The sequence below is a fragment of the Vigna radiata genome, chromosome 10 (assembly GCF_000741045.1).
Source record: "Vigna radiata var. radiata cultivar VC1973A chromosome 10, Vradiata_ver6, whole genome shotgun sequence".
In the NCBI taxonomy this organism is placed as follows: domain Eukaryota; kingdom Viridiplantae; phylum Streptophyta; class Magnoliopsida; order Fabales; family Fabaceae; genus Vigna; species Vigna radiata.
The window spans coordinates 11,333,539-11,354,537 of record NC_028360.1 but is presented as its reverse complement, the minus strand read 5'-3'; the positions used below and the strand labels follow the sequence as shown (position 1 = coordinate 11,354,537).

The 20,999-nt window shown below is 32.8% G+C and overlaps 3 protein-coding genes across 3 annotated transcripts; all 3 read right to left on the bottom strand.

Annotated features, from left to right (window-relative positions):
- Positions 1-350: 350 nt before the first annotated feature.
- On the bottom strand, positions 351-4,540 carry LOC106775158 (putative protease Do-like 14). Its single transcript, XM_014662228.2, has 11 exons — positions 4,444-4,540; positions 4,268-4,349; positions 3,647-3,751; positions 3,387-3,551; positions 3,182-3,309; positions 2,597-2,808; positions 2,343-2,424; positions 2,087-2,229; positions 1,728-1,848; positions 954-1,046; positions 351-648 (listed from the first exon to the last, which is right to left on the bottom strand). Exons 1-11 carry the CDS (start codon positions 4,456-4,458, stop codon positions 532-534), a joined length of 1,263 nt encoding a protein of 420 aa, XP_014517714.1. The 5' UTR covers positions 4,459-4,540; the 3' UTR covers positions 351-531.
- Positions 4,541-4,719: 179 nt separating this feature from the next.
- On the bottom strand, positions 4,720-5,724 carry LOC106775035 (histone H2A-beta, sperm). Its single transcript, XM_014662062.2, has 2 exons — positions 5,271-5,724; positions 4,720-5,180 (listed from the first exon to the last, which is right to left on the bottom strand). The coding sequence occupies exons 1-2, from the start codon at positions 5,502-5,504 to the stop codon at positions 4,950-4,952; spliced, it is 465 nt and encodes a 154-aa protein (XP_014517548.1). The 5' UTR covers positions 5,505-5,724; the 3' UTR covers positions 4,720-4,949.
- Positions 5,725-5,943: 219 nt separating this feature from the next.
- LOC106775034 (formin-like protein 11) lies at positions 5,944-8,999 on the bottom strand. Its single transcript, XM_014662061.2, has 4 exons — positions 7,512-8,999; positions 7,236-7,426; positions 6,840-7,075; positions 5,944-6,713 (listed from the first exon to the last, which is right to left on the bottom strand). Exons 1-4 carry the CDS (start codon positions 8,675-8,677, stop codon positions 6,015-6,017), a joined length of 2,292 nt encoding a protein of 763 aa, XP_014517547.1. The 5' UTR covers positions 8,678-8,999; the 3' UTR covers positions 5,944-6,014.
- Positions 9,000-20,999: the final 12,000 nt, after the last annotated feature.

Genomic DNA, 20,999 nt, shown 5'->3' with positions numbered 1-20,999 from the left:
GTTTATGAATCTTTTACTATGACATATGATTACATTTCTTTTAACGCATATTATACTGTGTTGAATTTCTTAAATAAGATATCTTGTAGACGAAAAATTTGGACGCTTTCCAACTATAGACTTAAAAAAGTGATTCTTGATTATATTGAATATGTTCCTCTATTTGAGGTATGAAATTAAATGACTGTCTAATCCCTAATTTATTTTATTTTATGTATAATATTTATTTCCTCTTTTCTGTTGAAGATTTAAGCTACACCATTAATAACTATAATTTTTTAAATATGACAATCTATTTTAATATTTCTTTTTTATCATCAAATATCTACTCTCATTTTTATTTCATAAAATAAAGTACCAATAAAAAAATGGAATCAAGGAACTTTCAATGAAACAAACCACAAAAATGGCCTCAAATTCAACATCACAGACACATCACAAAATTAAAAGAAAAAAAAAAAAAAACAGGGGTACGGTTGGTGAGAAACACCAAAATAGTAGAAACACTACGTAATTACAATCTTCATTCTTCTAGATATCGAGATTGGCTTCTTCAGGAATCACACTTAAAGTCACCAATTTATCACCCTTTCTTTTTACTACAACCTTTATGGGTACCCCAACTTTGTCGCCTAATATTTCAATAACCTGTGATAATCAATAATAAATTCAAGTGATTTTTTAATACTCAAGAATTCCCACACCAGTAGCACTACTTACTCCTCCGCAATATCTTACACAATACACACGCTGTGACATTATATTCATCTCATTTTAAGTTCATACCAACTTATTCATTTAAACTAACCAAATAAGTTTAAACTCAACCAACACTTTCATTACAGGACTCCCAACATACAACAAACCAGTTTTGGTCAATAACAATATTAAAACAAAAATTTAAATAATTACATTATATATATATATATATATATATATATATATATCATTACCTCCTTTACTCTTTCCACAGGTTTCCCATCAAATTCAATGACAACATCACCAGGACAGAACCCAGCACGCTCTCCAGGAGATCTAGGAGTTACCTAGTAAAAAGCATTGAAAGGTCCTTCAGACAAATAGCTGATTTCAAGTATTTTAATGCTTGAGTCGAGTACAAAACATGTTATCCCACAAAAAGAATCAAATCATAAGGATAACTACAGATATTTCATATTATTGTCTCATCACAAGTATGATCTTGTAGTCTCTCCATCATTTTCTACATTAACATTGTAAGAATCCGAAGGTCCTCTCATTTTAGTGTCTCAATTTTCTAGTTTGACAATGTACTATTTAATTTCTTTCACTAATACACAAATTCCACCTGACCTTTCTCTCAACATCCATCCCTTAATTTGAAACCACAAACTAAATACAGGGAGTCATTGCTAAAATAAGCAGCCTGGTACAAGTGATAAGCTTGTGGCCACGTGAACTATGACAAAACACTATTAGTTCTTAGTAAAGCTGAACTCTCCCAAAAGAAAAAATGCCAATGAACTTTATGTTTAACATGTTGGACCATCAGCCCCAATGCCTACCATGTCCGCACACCCATCCATCAAATCCTTGTGGATGAATCCAACCGTGTATGAAAAAAGTGTCTTTGAACATATTGCATTCCACTAACCTAACAGTATCCGGCCCATTGAAAGACTAAAAAAGACACAAGAACCCGAAGGACCACAGAAGTAGATATCCAAAAGAATCAGTTAGCCACATACCATTGGCACAAGAATGCCCTTACTGACATTAGGGAATGAAGCATCTTGCTTTTTAAGCTGCGCAATAATCATCTCATTGAGATCAAGCATCTTTAGCCCAAGCCAAGGCCGTATTACTCTCCTGAACAAACGTTAAATAAAACTTATTGATTTAATCTATAATATGCAAAAGTTCAACTCAACTACAAAATTATGATTGACAAAATAATATATTTAATCCATATTTGTTTATGGAATATCAATTTTTAAAATGTGAAAAAATAAAAGATTTTTCCAAGTAAATCAACTTCTTCTCAGACGAGTAAAACATCATTTTTGAATGACACTCATAATAATATAAATGAAAACCTAAAACATACCCACTTCTCTTGAAGTGCTCTATAATTTTAGACACAGAATCAATTGGTACAGAAAAACCCAGCCCATCAGCTGCAGCCAATTTCATCATGTTCACCCCAATAATTTCTCCATCCATGTTGACAAGAGGACCTCCAGAACTTCCCTATACCGCAGAAGCAGATGAAAACATACAATCAGAGTGATCAGATATTCATGTTATTATTCAATGATTACACCACATGCAAAAATCAAAGAGAGAAAAAGAGGAAGACTTACCATATTAATCGCACAATCGGTTTGTAAATACTCTCTCGGCATGCCACTGAATCCCAAATCACTACTTTTGCGGTCAACACAACTAAACAAAATATCATAAAAAATTAATTTCTTTAGTTCAAAAGACAATCAGGAGTCTCTTACAGCTTCCATAATCTATATATCATGTGAAATTGCATAACCTAAAACAAATTTTCAATGGCTTAATACAAAGAGACAACTGTTTCGCCTGAATCTGAATTTTTTCTTCGTACCTTACAATTCCAGCGGTGACAGTATTCTGAAGAGAATGTGGACAGCCCAAGGCTATTACCCAATCTCCAGGACGTAGCCTACTTGACGAACCAAGTTTAGCTTCCGGCAGTGGTGTTTCAGAGTTGATCTTCACAATAGCAATATCTGAATGCAGGTCAGCATTCACCACTTTCCCCTCAAATTTTCTTCCATCTTGCAATGTGACTTCAATCTATAGTATAATTGATATATTAAGATCCCCATTAATGAAACTTGTAAGACCCAGACACGAATGTCTAGACTCCAGAGTCATGATTATTTAGATATGTCTCCCTGGAGACTAAAACTTACGAGAATAGAAAGGTAATATATACACAAAAAGTCTGCATATTAATAGTCTAAAACAATATGAAGGTAAAAGTATTTTAATAAGCCAAGTAACTTCATCCTAAAAATGCCTATATTTCCTCTTAATACATTTGAGATGTGTTTGAAAAATATCCAACTTCGACAGGTATCACATTTCATTTTGCATCATGGAAAACAATATCAAATCTACCAACATTTTACAGGTTTGAGAAATATGCCCTGGCACGTAGACAAACCTTCCCTTTGGCGGAACCTCTTGTACCCATAAAATCAACCACAACATGAGCAGATGTCAAGATTGTTCCATCCTTGTTGATGATTGTTCCCGATCCTATACTCTTCCCGCTAACAATACCATAGAAATCTGCGTGGTGAAATTCAAAAGTCAACTCAGAGGACATAATTCAAAAGTTCAAGTTTGAAAGATATCCAGACAGATACCTTGATGAGTTGAAATATTAACAACAGCAGGCGCAACTTTTGCAGCTGCATTTGCAATAGTATCTCTACCAAAATAATCACTTGGCTTGGACTTATCATCAACAATCCCAGATACATCAGACGAAGGAAGGGGACCGACTCTATAAGAATAAAGAGCATCAATTCCTACATGTTTTCAGTTATATATATAATTCAGACATCTCATAAAAATTTGTGCATATACCAAGTTCAAAAGCAAAATAAGAACGAACCAGACGAACCAGATTTATGGGAAAAAAGTAAACATTGAGAATCAAACAGCGTTGGACATGTCAACCATAGGGAATCCGGTGATGGCCCAGGAACTCGAACTGCAACGGATGCTCCTGAATTTGATGTTGAAGCCACATTAGCAGAACATCAATGTTACTTCCATCTAAATAATAAAACGACATTTTCTTTCAATTCACTTAGCAACCCACTACTCCACTAATGATTAAACAGAAATATTGTTCACAATCATAATTATTACCTCCGAGATTACGTAGATTATGTTGGCAGAAATAAGGTCCTGATAGATACCTTGTAATAATTTAATACTTTAAAGATTAAGTAAAGTAATTCAATTTAGCTACTTCTATCTGTTAAATAGATTCAGCGAGCTTATCCCACATGAAGGTAACAACCTCGAAAAAAGTTATGAAATAGTAGGAACTAGAAAACCGTAAATAAAGTGAAATTAAGGACCCTATTAGAACTAAATTATTGTTTGTTTCATAGAACTACATAGGGAGTACTTAAAAAAACCTTCTCCTCCTCACTGTGCTCCTGAATGTAGAACGATCGTATATGGATGATAAAAGGTTAGGTCGTATGTGGATAATAAAAGGTTAGGCACTCACTAAAACGATCATCAGCACTGCAGCACAGGACAGCAGAACCAAAACCTGCAATCGCCGCAGTTCTGAAGAGCCCAAACCTTCTCTGCCCACATACAATTCATCTTCCATTCAGAAATTTTAACTTCAATAGTCACGATTCAAACAGATAAATACCAAACACAAAATAACACTCATACCAGAATGCCACTCATGACAGGCTATACCGTCGTTATCACCACACCCTTCGCAAGGCAAATTCACAAAGTAAAAAACACTTAGGACAAAATTAAAAAAGACAAACTCAAACCTTCGGTAACAATAAATACAGGCCCCCAACTCAAGGGAAGGCCCAAACGTCCATGGCCCAAACTACTATGGCCCAACAAGAGCCACGTCGCATAAACCATCCACGCTCAAATTTTCTGTTTCGTAACTTCCGTTCATACGTTACAAATAATGCTTCAATTGCACTAATTAGGTAATCTTTATTACTTAAGGTAACAAAAAGCTTCTTTCATGAATGATTTAATTCAATACAGGACTACATTTAAACCATTATCATATCCAAAACATGAAAGACACCAAAAGTAAAAGACCATATGTTAGGCAAATGGCGATCAAATTTCTCCTGAACTAAATAAAAAATTCAGCCTAAATAAAATTAAAAGATCTACCAATAAGATTTACAAAATGAACCAATCATCTATGTCTTCATAGGCGATGTAGGAGTAGGGTGCTTTCCATCAGGAGTAGACGTATTTTTCTTCGCCAACAGAACTGGATTAATATTAGGCAACACTCCACCGCTTGGTATTGTCACACCTTGAAGAAGTTTTCCCAATTCATCATCATTTCTCACAGCCAGAAGTACGTGACGAGGGATGATCCTATTTTTCTTGTTATCACGTGCGGCATTCCCAGCCAATTCTAACACCTACATTGTAAAATTTCCATTGAAATGTTCTAAATAACAACTAATTCATTTCAATTTTTATGAGGTAAACATAAATCGTTGAGTATTTACCTCAGCGGCGAGGTACTCGAGGACAGCGGCAAGGTAGATCGGAGCGCCGGCGCCTAATCGACGGGAGTAACGACCTTTCTTTAAATATCGAGTGACACGGCCCACCGGAAATTGGAGACCGGCTTTTATAGATTTGGAAACGGCTTTCTTTCTCACGCCTCTTCTTCCGGCGACGCCTTTGGAAGTGGCCTCCTCCATTGTTGCCTGGTCTGAATTACCAACCAAACTGTTCATTTGGAGGGAAAACGAGAAACAAAGAAAAAAGCTATTTCCTTTTGGAATTCTGATAACTGAGCCAAACAAGAGGGACGTTGTATATAAACTGCAATCATACTATAAATGTTACGCACTCCGATCTTGCCCTGGAGATTTTAAGGCTACTTTGATTCTATCAAAGCCTTCATTCATGTGACGGTTAAGCGATTAGATTGGAAAAGAGATTATATATCGTTCCATCTATAATTTCTGACAATAGTTTTATTTAATTTATATATTTAATGCATTTTTCACAGGTAATTTATATGTTAAATAAGGTTTATATATTAATGTGATGTCATCAATAAAAAGAAATAGTAAATCTTAAAAAACTAAAATTATGAAAAAAGAAAACATAAAAAAAAAGTAAAAAATGAAATTTAAAATGGATGAAATCATTTATAAAGTGTTACTCTTTCACAAACATAAGGTTTACATTAGCCAATGATACGAACGCATATAAACACACAAGAAAGAGAAAGCTTTCTACTAAATCCAAATAGTGCGAGGGGATTTGATAGACCTTTTAAGCTCATTGCACACATTATTTACCATACCCAGAAAGTCCCTTACTATTACAAATATTTGAAGTGGATTCGATTCTTCGTCACTAACATCCCCATGAAAATACTCAGTTACTTCTTTTACCCGACCCATCACTCTAGCTTCATCTCCATGCAACTCTTGCACCTTTCTTTCTGCATAATTCAGGAACAACTTCATAGAAATCACAAAGCTCTTGTTTTTTTCATCTTCACACAACAACCCTTTTACTAGCTTCTGTATGTTAGCCAACCCACTTGATAAGTTCGAGACAGAACTTGCAAGCACGTTTAAGTCAATTGTCGCAGTCTTTTTGACATTGCATAACTCAGCACTAAGACCAGACACAAGTTTTAGTCCCATTCTTATATAATCTTCTTCCTCCGTTCTCTTTTCACTCTTCTGTCCCATGATGCTCTTTGAAGCTTTGGTTCCTTCTGAGCGAACTATCTCCTGAACAAAGAAATGGAGCAGGGTGGTTTTACCATCTGTTCCTTTAACATCGGCAAGCTTGAGAAGGGCATCGAGTTTGAAAGCTCTAGCACCTCCCCTTGTTGTCCCCACGTTCATGCGGTTTCCTGTTTTCAGCACTGCTTCCAGCAATTTCAAGAAGAACTTGCTTGACCTTAGTTCCTTGCATGCTTCCTGGTCTCATAAAAAACACAATGGTTAAATTTTTTTTAAGTAAGACAAACATGGCTTCATAGTTTCCTGATTCTTTGTAATATTAAAGAAGATTGCAATAAAGGGTCTTGATTATTTTGGTGCTACCTCTAGCATTTTGAAAGAGTTACTGATGTGATTAACTTCATCTTCGAAAGTTTCTCTGTACAGCATGGCTTCCACTCGTTGAAAAGCAAATGGTATGCTAAGCATTACTCTCACGAAATTTTCAGCGAACCCAAGTTCATTGATACTTCCTTTGTAGTTCAATAGCTTATCCTCTTCTTCTTTCGTTGGTACCATTTTTACCAGTGCCTCCAGTTGTTGCAGAGACAAACCCTTCCCTGCATTTATTTCACTACTTTATAAGACTTTTCACTCGGCATCATTAATTTTATCCGTGGCATATGGGTGTAGATGTAAAGGTGCATGCATGCTGTTTGTTAAAACTTTGGGGGTCAAAGCCTAAATTATTATACATGTTTATAAAGTAGGATCCTTTACCTAGTATTAGAGCTTCACACACTTCTTCTGCCGTGATATTTAGAGCTTTAGAGAGTATTGCTATATTTTGCAGCCGTTTGGGCTCAAGTACATGCTCCTTAGGGGAGAGGGTTTTACTTATTGTTTCGTTGTTCTTTGTTGAATTCTGTAAATTGTAGCCAAAGAGTGACTCGATCATTTCCTCATCCAACCTGGTTAAATTCATCATTTTCTCAAACGGTGAAACTAAATACAGATACAAGACATATTACTTGCTAATTTTGAGAAAGAGCTTACTCAAACGAATTTGTTCGAAGCGTATCCCACACCATTGTTCGATCTGGCGTGGCTCTTACTTTGTCCCAGTGAAGTGGTTTGAGTTTTGGCAGTTGTTGAGAAGGTGGGGTTTTGATCACACTGTTCATGTTTCCTTTCAAAAACGGAGGTGGACTTGGCGGGGGAGGAATGCTAGGTTGAGAAGTTTCACTCCTCTTTTGCTCTTCGTCTTTTGGTATGGATGGTGATTGGTTAGATTCTACCTTTGAAGTTGAACCGTGAGAAGAACAAGGAAATTGAGTTGCCGCAGAAATTAAATTTCCAGGAGAAAGAAACAGTGGTTCTGTTTCAACACATGAATGAAAACTTTCGAAATCTGATGATGAATGACATTCTTCAGGGACAGTTCTTTCTGCAGAGGAAGCTTTGCCACCATCATATTCCAAATCCTCGTGAACAGATAGAGTTTCCTTGGTGGAAGAACTGCCAGAGCTGGCATTGTCATGTTCTTCTCGATTCAACATTTTCTCCTCATTAATTGCACGTTTTAGGGAACTACGGCTTGAAGTGCTGCTTTGTGTCCCATAAGTTTGTTTCAAGGAAAGAAAATCAGGATCAAAGTTTAAACTCACATTGCTTGATGAATTATGGCACGTATCTCCTGTTCTTCCGTGTTTGCTAAAGAGTGGCATTGTCCTATTGGGCTTCCATTTCTGATTTCCAAATCTCTTGCAAACACAGACACACCCAAGTGCACAGATTAAGGTAGCAACTCCACCAACAGCAGCCACTAGTGTTGTTCTATTTGTGTTACCTCTATCTTGTTGTTGAATCTTGGGAAGTGGCATGCTTCTATGTGAGTGATAGGAACCGGGAGGCACGTGGAGCTCCGAATTCGGAGCCTCAGCTTGGGTTTTGGATGACAGAGAAGCCGAGAGGGAGACAAAGTCAGAGTAAAAAACGCTATAGCATGACCTTCTTGTATGAAACCTGTTGGGTGACTTGAGTCCAAGCAAAGTTCCGAAGTTTTCAAGTCTAGGAGTTTCCTTGTTTTCATTGTCACCATCCCCTGAGGTTTTCTTGATTTGATTTTCATTTCCTACTGCATTCCACGCGGTAGTCACAGCCAAAATGTTGGCTCTTTGCAATGATAAGAACAACAAGGTAATGATGAACATGAACCTCATGTTGAGTCTCAAAAAAAACAAGACTCGGTAGTTTCTAAGTTCTCAAGACATCAATGAAACTTTTCTCTCCTTAAAATCTGTTTTTCTTTTTGTTCCATTTACTTTCTCAAGGAGGGAAAACAAGACTTGTTATTTGGGTGAAGAAGATCCAGAAGTGTGTCTTTGATGCCACTCCAAGGAATCGCTGAGCCTGGTAGTTGTTGCTGTATTTTTCCCTCTTAGGGAACTAAAAAACTCATCTGAGTTCTCACCATAATCAATTCCATCAACCTATATGCATAACATAATTGTACTGCTAAGGCATAAGAGTGGAAAAAACTTCTCTACTAGGCCACTACCTTGACTTAATGCTTTTGTTTTGTTTCTTAAAGCTATTTTGTCATGAAGTAAATGGGAGCTACTGACTAATGCTCTCGTTTGTCGTGATCAAACACCTCTCCTTTTCTTATTGATAAATTCAGGATCAAAAAGTACAGAATCTGATAATTTGAGTCACGATCGTTGCAGTTGGATAAAGATTTTCAGTAGTTAAAGAGTCACATAATGCAAACGACGTAGAAGTTGAAAGTGGGTCCAGTTTGTTGAACTTGGAAAACTCTCTACGGGTGATTCAACAAGATTTCTCATCCAAACCCATCAAAGAGAAGAGATGGCCCACTTGGGGGGGACCAATAGTCCTAACTTTCTGATGTGAATTTTACTATGTTAAACTACTTTGCATTTTGCAGGTTTTGGAACCCTCATCTTACACCACATTTTAATGGTGTTATTAAGCTTAACATAATCTTACAAAAATTATTTGTAAGACAAGATTTTAATGGTGTTATTATCTCTAGTTAATGAAGATCTGCACCAGATGTCATGTCAGTGTCTCTGTAGGAAAGATTTTAATATTACTACAATTTATTTCTGGTGAAGTTATTATGCCGTCAGCTTACAGATTCATCTTCTTCCAATGTCGATGTTGTTTTTATAGTTTACATTTAGGTTTGATGTTCTGCAATCCATTTATATAAGTTGTGTTGCTAGGGTGTAAATATCCGAATTTTTAATTAAAAATGCATACTACATATCATGCATGTTGCATCTCAAAATTTTCTTGTGCAATTATCTAATTAACTGATAGTATAACTATCATCATAGCTTCATTATATGCACTACAGTTATTCTTTTAGCAAGTAAGACATACAAGTAGCAAATGATTGCACAGAAATTAATTAAAGATAAATGTATATAGGTTTACGAAGAAAGGAATTAACTAAAAAAACACAACATCAATTAAATTTGAATTCAATTACATAAAAATTAACATTATTCTTAGTAAAACTTTAAGACAATACATTTTTGTTCGTATATGATATTTTACTTTTTTATTTTTACATGAAACTTAAACTCATCCTTGAATTTCTTTTCGAAACAAGTATTACAAGCTTAAAAGATATAAACAGAATTTCCTATAAACTATGTCAAGGCTTAGGAGGCTGCTGCTGTGCAAATCTAGCAAACATTTCTAGTACTCTCTCCTCAGATTTTAAATCTTTTATCAACAGCTTCAGCAAGGAGCTCGGTTCTTGAGAGAGCTTTCTTCGGAGATGCCCATTCTGTTGTCTTTTTCTTTTTTCTTCTTCCTTCCTCTTCATCGAGTGCTGGACCATATACACTACTGTTGGTTCAATCAAGCATAAAAAAGATGTACAAAGCAGAGAGAATAAAGGAAAGCAGAATATTGTATATAATTCTGACCACAACAACAACCTAATACATCTTCTACATTACAGAAAATGTAACAAAAGAAAATAACCAACAAATAACTGTTGAACAGTTATGCATAGTTATATACATAAGAAAATAAACTGAAATGAAGAGTCAACTATAACATTTCTTTACCTTGACACTTCAATGCAGTTTGTACAATCACTCCCATGAAATCAAACATGACTAAAACCCACTATGCTTAAGCATTTTTCAAACTTATTTCTACTTAACACTTTAGTTAACATATCTGCTGGATTGTCACTAGAGTCAATCTTCACCACTTCAATAACACCTGAATCAATCACATCTCTAATGAAATGTAGTTTAACATCAATATGCTTGGTCTTTGAATGATACATTTGATGATTGGCTAAATGAATAGCACTTTGACTATCACAAAAGATCTATACACTATTCTCTTTGAATCCAAGTTCAAAGAGCATTCTCTTTAGCCATAAACCTTCTTTTACCCCTTCAACCAAAGTATTATATTCTGCTTCTGTGGTGGACAAAGCTACAACAGATTGGAGATTTGCCTTCCAACTCACAGTTGTTCCAAATAGAGTAAACACATAACCTGAGAGAGATTTTCTAGTATCAGGACATACGGCATAGTCAGCATCAACAAAACCTTCAATGATGGATTTAAAATGAGTATTTCTCTGATATAGAAGACCTGAGTTTAAAGTTCCATTCACATATCTGAGAATCCACTTCAGAGCTTCCCAATGAGCAGGTGCAGGTTCTGCCATGAACTTACTCACAACACTAACAGCATGTGCAAGATCCGGTCTAGTGCAAATCATTCCATACATAATGTTGCCTACTCCACAAGCATAAGGAATAGGTTCCATCTTCTTTCTATCATCATCAGACATGATGTCTTGACTCCTTGAGAGTTTCATGTGATGGGCTAGAGGTGTGCTCACTGGTTTAGCTTTATACNTTCTAAACNTTTCCANAATCTTCTTCATATAAANCTTTTGAGACAAAAATAAAGTACCTTGCAGCTTATCTCTGATGATATCTACTCCAAGAATTCGACTAGCTTTTCCAAGATCCTTCATCTCAAATTCTGAATTCAGTGCATGCTTTAGATCATTAATCATCCCTTGGTCTTTGCTTGCTACTAGAATATCATCTACATACAACAATAGATACAACCAAACTCCCTTTTCAAGTATATAGACACAACTATCATAGCTATATCTCTTGAAGTTCAACTTCATTAATAAGTCATCAAACTTCTTGTACCACTGCCTGGGACTTTGTTTTAGACCATACAATGATTTTTGCAAGAGGCATACCTTATCATCAACTGCAAATCCCTCTGGTTGGCTCATATAGATTGTTTCCTCTAAGTTTCCATGTAGAAAAGCAGTCTTGACATCCAATTGCTCCAGATATAAATCAAATTGGTTTACAATTGACATCAAGATTCTCACTGAACAATGTTTCACCACAGGTGCAAAAATCTCATTATAATCCACACCTTCAACTTGAGTAAACCCCTTTGCCACCAATCTTGCCTTAAATCGAGCCTTCTGCACTCTTGGAATCTCACCCTTCTTCTTGAAGATCCATTTACATCCAATCACCTTTTGGCCCTTAGGTAAATTTACAAGTCTCCAGGTGTTATTTTTCCAAAGGGATTCAAGTTCTTCTTCCATTGCACACAACCAAAGCTTTTGTTGTTCACTCTCAAGAGCCTCTTTGAAATTTCTTGGTTCATCTGGTTCATTTCTCTCTTCAGCAGTATTCAAAGCATAACATATTAAATCAACTTGCCCAAATCTCTTAGTTGGTTTGGAGATTCTTCTTTCCCTATCACGAACAAGTTGATAGTCATTGGTGGCTTGATTGGAAGATGAGTGCTCAATGTTACGTGATGAACTTTTTGGGTCATCATTAAGATCTTGTTGAGTTTTATTAATAGGAGTCTCCACCTCAAATTATAATTTCTCCATCTCTGATTCTTGGTTTAAAGTATGCATTCCCATCCTTGCTTCATCAAAGATTACATCTCTGCTAATTATGAGTTTTAATGGTTTTGGGTCCAGCCTCCACAATCTGTATCCTTTAACACCTTCTGCATATCCAAGGAACACACATTTCTCAACCTTGGCTTCTAGCTTGTCTTTCTTCACATGAGCATAAGCCAAAGCTCCAAATACCTTTATATTTGAGTAATCTGCAGGTTTACCACTCCAAACTTCCATTGGTGTTTTATTCTCTATAGCAGATGATGGACTCCTATTTATCAAATAAACTGTTGTATTGACAGCCTCACCCCAAAATACTTTAGGTAATCCAGCACTCAAGATCATGCACCTGACCTTCTCAAGAATGGTTCTATTCATCCTTTCTAGAAGACCATTTTGTTGTGGAGTTGCAGCCACAATTTTATGCCTCTTAATACCATGATTAACACAATAGCTATTAAAGATATCAGAAACAAATTCAAGACCATTATCAGTCCTTAATACCTTTAACTTGGACTCCTGCTGATTTTCAGTTTGAATATGCCAGTCTCTAAATTTTTGAAATGTTTCAGTCTTATTTCTCAATATATAAACCCATACCCTTCTTGAGTAATCATCAATAATACTCAAGAAATAGGATCCTCCTCCATGAGTTTGAGTCCTGGATGGACCCTACAAATATGCATGAACATACTCAAAAGGTCTTGTGGAAGTGTGCTTACCAACTCCAAATTTCACTCTATGAGCTTTTCCCAAAACACACTGATCACAAAACTTCAAATTATGAAGTTTATCACCCATCANCAGTTGTTGATTCTCCAATTTGAATAATCNNTTCTCACTTATGTGACCCAACCTCAAATGCCATAATCTTGTCTTGTCTTCCATGGACTGACTAGCAATAAATGCATGAGATATAACAGTGGATCCATCCAAGATATACAAGCCATTAACACGACTACCTTTGGCAATTACAGATGCTCCTTTGGTCACCTTCATAAACCCATTCTCAACCTTTGTAGAATATTCCATAAGATCAAAAGCACTTATGGAAATCAAATTCCTTTTCAGTTCTGGAACATACCTCACTCCTTGTAACAACATCTCATGATTATCAAACATTCTCAGTCTAATCACTCCAATTCCCTGCACTTTACAAGCTTTATTGTTCCCAAAAAGCACTGTTCCACACTCCTTCAAAACAAGATTCTCAAAATAATCTTTGATTGGACACATATGATATGTGCAACCAGAATTCATAACCCAACTTTTTCTGGGAATCATTAGATGAAGCCACCAAAACTCCAGCAGATTCATAGCCAGATTCATAGTCATCTGAAGCCTCTGCAACATCAACAATTTCTTTCACCCGAGAGTCTTGGTCATCATTCTCAGGACAGTACTTCTTAATATGATCAATTTTCTGACATTTGAAACATCGAACCTGCTTCTTGATTTCTTGCTTCGCCTTGCCTGATTTTCCTTCTCTCTTCTTCCACTTTATCCTTGAGACTACAAGCCCAAAAGATATTTTTTCCATATTTTTGGAATCTTGAAGTTTCTGAAATTCCTTGGTTCGGATCGAAGTAATGACTTCTTCCAAAGTAATCACTTGATCTTTCCCATACAGTAAAGCATCTCTGAAATGCTCAAAGGTTTTAGGCAAAGCATTTAGAAGAATCACAGCTTTATCTCTATCTTCAAGTTTTATCCCAATATTCTCAAGATCATCAATGATCTTGTTAAAATCAGAATTTTGTTCCTCAATGGATCTCGACTCCATCATCTTGAACAAGTAAAGTTGTTGTTTCAAGCACAATCTATGGGCTAATGATCTAATCATGTATAATGACTCCAATCTTGCCCATATGCCTGCTGCGCTTCTTTCCTTGGCAACCTCTCTGAGAGCCTTGTCCCCCAGACATAAGATAATGGCACTTCTGGCCTTATCAATCATATTCTTCTTCTCCGCTTGTGATAAGACTGGTGAAATACTTTCTTCACCCATCAAGGCTTCATCACAACCTTGTTGATCAAGATAGCTTCCATCTTGATCTTCCATAACCCAAAATCATTTGATCCATTGAACTTCTCAATATCAAATTTTGCTGCCATTGTTTCTTGGTGAATAAAAACAGTCTTGTCTTGTTTATTCCCACAGACGGCGCCACTTGTTGGTTCAATCAAGCATAAAGAAGATATACAAAGCAGAGAGAATAAAGGAAAGCAGAATATTGTATATAATTCTGACCACAACAATAACCTAATACATCTTCTACATTACAGAAAATATAACAAAAGAAAATAACCAACAAATAATTGTTGAACAGTTATGCACAGTTATACACATAAGAAAATAAACTGAAATGAAGAGTCAACTATAACAACTACTCTTCTCTTTTTCTTATCTTTTTCTGGTTTCCATGATCTTTTGACCAGGTTGGATGATCTGGCTTATAAATGGTTTGGCGAAGTTAAATATTTCTGTGGTTAGATTTTCTATAAAGGCAAGGTCGAAGATGTCTGTGGCTATAAGGTTTTGTGTGGTTGGTTGAAGTTGAGGTATAACAGGCACCCCAACACTTTGGATGCAATGTTGTAGTCTTCTGCAACGTTAGAATTCTTTCAGAACTCTCTCATCAGCTCTGCATATATCTTCTGAGTTTCTGCAAACTGTTGATCCAAATCTTCATGTCTGAAGTGCAAAAGTGTTGAATTCTCCTACATTTGACGTTCAATTTGAAAAAAAAAATAATGTGAAGAGATTATTCAGTATATGAAATCCGAAGTTAGAATTGATACACAACTTTATAATGTTTGGTTATTATTGTCATTATTGTAAGATTATGTTATGTTTATTTATGATACTAAGTTAAGATTATCATCATTGTTTATTAATTTATCTCAAATGAAGAATTGACCACACTTTTTAAATCCAACTAAATTGATAATGAATCATAATAAATTACAAAAGATAATAAATAATAATATAAATCACAATAATTAATAATAGATAATAGATTATAATATAAACAATGATAAATAAAAATATATTAATATACTTTAAGAATAATTATTCTTTTTCTAAAACTTAAAAAAATGATATTTTTAGAAGTGATACGGGGTTAAACCAGTGAAATTCGATTATTTTAATATTAAATTATTTTAATACAAATAGTTTTGGAAGGAATATCATAATTTTAAAACACATAATCTCTTTATAGAAAATCTTTTTAGAGTTTTTTTACTTCTCTAGGATTTTTCATCTTTTGTTCATCTAATTGAATAATCAAGACCATAAGATTGATTCTTGCAACGAACTTTTCAATTTGGACCAATTAGTTTCTCACATAAAGTAAGTTGGTTTTTGTTTATTTCTTTGGTCAATTTCGTTTTTTTTTTTCTGTATGTAAGCTTTTTGTGGTTGCATGTGATGTTTGAGTCTTCTATAAAGCTCTCGTTGATCAATGGTCATAATGATATGTCAGGATTATGTTTCTGTTGTTCGTATGAGCATATAAGAGTTCTAGTGCATTTGGTATTGTTTTAAGCCTTTTAGAGCAATTTGGTCATTTATAAGGTAAGGGAAGCTAACTACTACTTTTTAATGTTGTTAATGCTTTAATAAATGTTATGCAAGTTGAAATTGATCTGAGATTGGCAACTGGTATTTGAAATTCTTGTGTGATTGCTTGTTGTATGAATTATTGTTTTGATGGTCTGTGAATGATTTAAATAGTTGTTTTAGTTGATTGAATCAATACTGAAATCTATTATGGTTATTATGATGGTATGTTGTTTAAATGGTTTGATTTGATTAAAATTGATGTCGAATTGTGGTAATAGGTTAGAATGCTGATTAGAAATTGGTCTATAATTGGTCGATTGAAAGGTGAAATTCTGTAAGGACTATTCTTTGAGTGAGTTTGATGTTGTGAGTTTGTGTTTGTATTATTCAAGACTGGTTAGCTTTTTATTATGCTGAAATATGATATTTTGATATGCTAAGTTTGTTGTTTGAGCTGTGGTGGTTGTTGGTTTGATCTGATGTACTAAGTTACTAGCTAATTAAACAAATTAGTATTCAATATGATGTTTAAACATGTTTTCGAATCAATCACAATGTCAAGAATCTCAATCTTATCATATGGATAGGTCTTGAGTGCAATCAAATCAAGGTTTGAAGTTTCTAGTTTCTAATGTAACGTTGATGGCCATTGATATAGCGTTGAGTACTGGCATTCCAATCGCATGAGTTTTGGCCTTTGGACACATGGCGCTAAGCGATGATACCGCTTAGCGTTGGCCTTCTAGTGGCCTTGGTTGAGTCTCTAAACGCAAGGCTCTGAGCGGTGGTCTTGTACCACTGAATGTGCCCTGTTGCGAGTTGTGTTTTTGATTTATGTGTTTTCATATATTGAACTGAGTTGATTTTAGTAATATTGGTTCTATATGTATGAAGGGAATTGTTGATGCTTTGTTAGTTTTAAATATGAATGTAAATAAGGTTGAAATATAATTGTAAACATGTATAAGTTAATGGTTGATGAATACGATGGTGCGTATGATGGTAGTTCAAGTATGATATGAGAGTGATAATGAGTTTTGGTTGTTGGTATTATTATGTTTGGTGTAATCCTATCGACCTCGTGGTAAGATTCCATGATAACGTTTTGTAGTTATATGTTTGGCATAATTTCATCGATCTCGTGAGTAGATTCTATGGTGACATTCAGTAATGTGATGTATTGATGTAGGGACTCAGTCTTGGAAGTTATCCTAAGACTCCAATAATCATTCCATCTCAAGAGAATGGGGTTATGTGATGAGGAGTAGCAGGAGGTCCTAGTCTATGGTTTGATTATTTAGCCATAGGTGGTAGACGAACTAATCTTGTGTGGTAATTTGAGGGACAAGCTCTTCCACCACTGCAAGTGTATAACTTGTCATAGTCTGACATTAATACACATATCCAAATGGTCAAGTCTGATATATATGAGTGTATGTTTTAGGATTCATGGATATGAATGTTTACATGTATTAAAACCTATACAAGTGATATGAAACCTCTTTTGGTACATTAGCTTACCATTTATTCGCTATTTATCTATCTATGTGTTTATTCTTATTTTGATGATCACCTTAATGATAGATATAAATAAAGAATGTTTTAGTTAGTCGCAGACGAAAGTGGTGTTGAAGCTTAAAAGTAGACAAATTTTTATTATTATGAAAATGATGTATTTCTCTTTAGTTTTTAATGTAAGAAAATTCTATATGATTTTATAGTTATGCATCAGTAATAATTTTATGTACATATTATTTTTTAGGAATTTTTTTTGTTTTTGTCCTTTCATTTCTTAATAAAATTATTATTTCTTATGTACATATTATTTCTTTAGTAGTTGTATACTATAGGATCTTACCGTCTTTCAAAATAAACATATTTATTATATATAAGATTTTGTTATAAATTAATATAAAAATTCTTAATATAAAATTTTCACATGGAATACTTTATTATAAGTGAATTATATTATTATAAAATTATTACTTACATAAATAATAATAATAAATATATAAATATGAATAACAATAAACTATAATAATTATAAATAATATTGAATAATATAAATAAATATAATAAACAGTAACAAAATATTCATGGTAAATAAATAATAAATTATAATAACATTAATATGTATTCTTTAATATTATTTTTAGTTTTTGTCAATTAGTTGGTTCAATTTATTTAATGTTACTGTAAAATGGAAAAATAAATTATACGAAATTAAAATACAAAATTCAATTTTAACTTATTTAATAATATATTTTATTTATAATGTAAAAATATAAATTTATTTTATAATATAATAAGAACATTTAAATTTACTCCATGAAAGTTTTATAGCATAATTTATATGTTAAAAAAGTCAAAACTACTTTTTTATATAGTTAATATATTTTAAAAATAATTATTCTCTTTCAAAATAAACATGATTATTGTATCTAAGATTTTATTATAAATGAATATCAATACTCAATTAAACAACATTCTAAGAAGAAATTCTTAATACACATTCTTGATTTGGAATATTTTCTAAAGAGTGAATTATATTATTTTAAAATTGTTATCCACATTATTAATATTAATTTATTTATATAATTACTTTTTTTTAATTTTAATTGAAATTTAAAATAGTGTGTGTATGTGTGGAAACTTTATTTTATATTAGTAAATACTAAAAATAATATCTTATTGTGTATCATTTTAAGAATCGCTAAAAGAAAAATATTAAAGAATAACGAAACAAAAAATAATTAATTATTATATTAACTAAGTTAAATATTATTTTATAATCTAAAATTTATTATATCTAATCTGGTTTTTATTATTAATAACAAATTATAACGAGCTTGTGAATTAAAATTTAATTTCATATATAATTTTAGCTACTAAAATTTCAGCTATTTCCTGTTGTTAATTAGGTATTCGATAAAATAGTTCCTAAGTAAATAAAAACCAAATTATAATCTAATATTCAGTAGTCAATATTAGAGACTATTTTAAATATTAATAATTATATTTTTTTATTAATAATAAAAACTATTTTAAATGTTAATAATTTTTAATTGACGATAGACCAACTATTTTTAGTCTCGTAAATCGGTGATAATTTAATAATTCTATTGTAGTTGATTACATGTAGAATTTAATAAACATAATAGACTTTCTTGACGATAATAAAATATTTATGAAATCTTTATTTTATTTTTTATGTGTAATTCATAATAAATACACGAGTGCAAATTAAATGAAGACCAAGTAAAACTTAGGCAAATTAAAACATAACATAGAAAAATAGAATTAAAAAGACAATAAGAAATGTATATATATATATATATATATATATATATATATATATATATATATATATATATATATATATATATACACACACACACGTGGCAGGGTTGATTTAGCTTTCGTCACAAAAGCGTGTATTTCATTTTAGAATGTGCATTGTTATTCAAAAAGTGTTAGGTTTTGATTTATGCCAAGACAACATCTTCGCTTCCATAATTCGACTTTGTGACAAATTAAACAGAAGAATAAATTAATAATAAATAGAAGTATTCTAGAACGTAGATTTTAGGATTTGATTTTTCTCTATTATAAGAAGAAAAAACGTATGCTTTAATAATTCCAAGTAAAAGAGTACGTAGAAGAAGTCCGAATATAATAAAAGCATCTTACAATTATTTATTATTATTATGAGTTCTCTCTATTTAATTGTTGAAAATTGATTAACTTTGTTAAATGGAACGATTCATAATATATATATATATATATATATATATATATATATATATATATTTTCCAAGAATGATTATTCTGGTCAAAAGCCTTTTTGGTGTAATAAACCGACAGTTCATGATGCAAAGAGGAAGACGAAAATATTTTAACATGAAAATTCTTAGGTAACACAAATGCTAACAGACCAAACCTTTTAATTAGTGATGCAGAATTTGAACAAAATGTTATCTGTTGCGTCCTACGTAATGCTAATTAATCATGGTTTCTTCGTCTCAACGTGTTGGTCGTTTTCTGTTCAAAATTTACAATAACATGCTACAATTAATCTAAAACATTCCGAATGAGTCAGTGATTTGTCCAAACATAGTTCTTGTCTCTTTCCTAACTTCGCATGTGTTTATATTTATTATCAACACATTTTTCTTTCTATAATAATTTGTTAGATATTTAAATTTTTTATGTTCATTTAATATTATTTTAATTTTTTTTGGGTTAAATATGTTTTTCGTCCCTCAACTATTGGTCGTTTTTGTGTTTAGTCTCTCCTTCAAACTATAGTACAATTTAGTCCTTCAACTTTATAAAACTCTGGTTTTAGTCCTTTTTACCAAATTTTTTTAACTTTATTTGTTGTTTCAAACACGTTTCTCAGTTAACATTGAAGCAAAAATGTGTCAAACAGTGTAAACAATCCAAATGCTATAATGTAACGTGTTTGAAACAGCAAATAAAGTTTAAAAAATTAGGTAAAAATGACTAAAACCATAGTTTTTTAAAGTTGAAGACTAAATTGTACTATAGTGTTTGAAAGAGGAACTAAATACAAAAACGACCAATAGTTGGGGGACGAAAAACATATTTAACCCTTTTTTTTTAAATAATACAAAAAAATTTACTTTTATAACCATTTTATATCGTTGTAGTCGGTGTCTCTATTTCCTTCTGTATCTCTCTTCCGTAACCAAAACCTGCTTCTTCTCTATTCTCCGTAGTCTAACAAGTAGATATCTTTGACTTTTTCTTTTAGGTAATTTCAGTTTATCGAGTTTTAATTTCATCAACTTTTTTTAATCCTTCCATTTTCATTGTTCAACGACACGTCAGAAGAGACTCCTTCACTTAACTTTTATTCATTACTGTAGCTAATTCAATATATGAAAATATCGAATGTTTCATGATAAATAAATTATTTCAAAACTTTTGTTTCATTTTTAAATTAAATTATATTCTTTTTACTTTGTGAAAATAACGTAAATTATTATTTTAA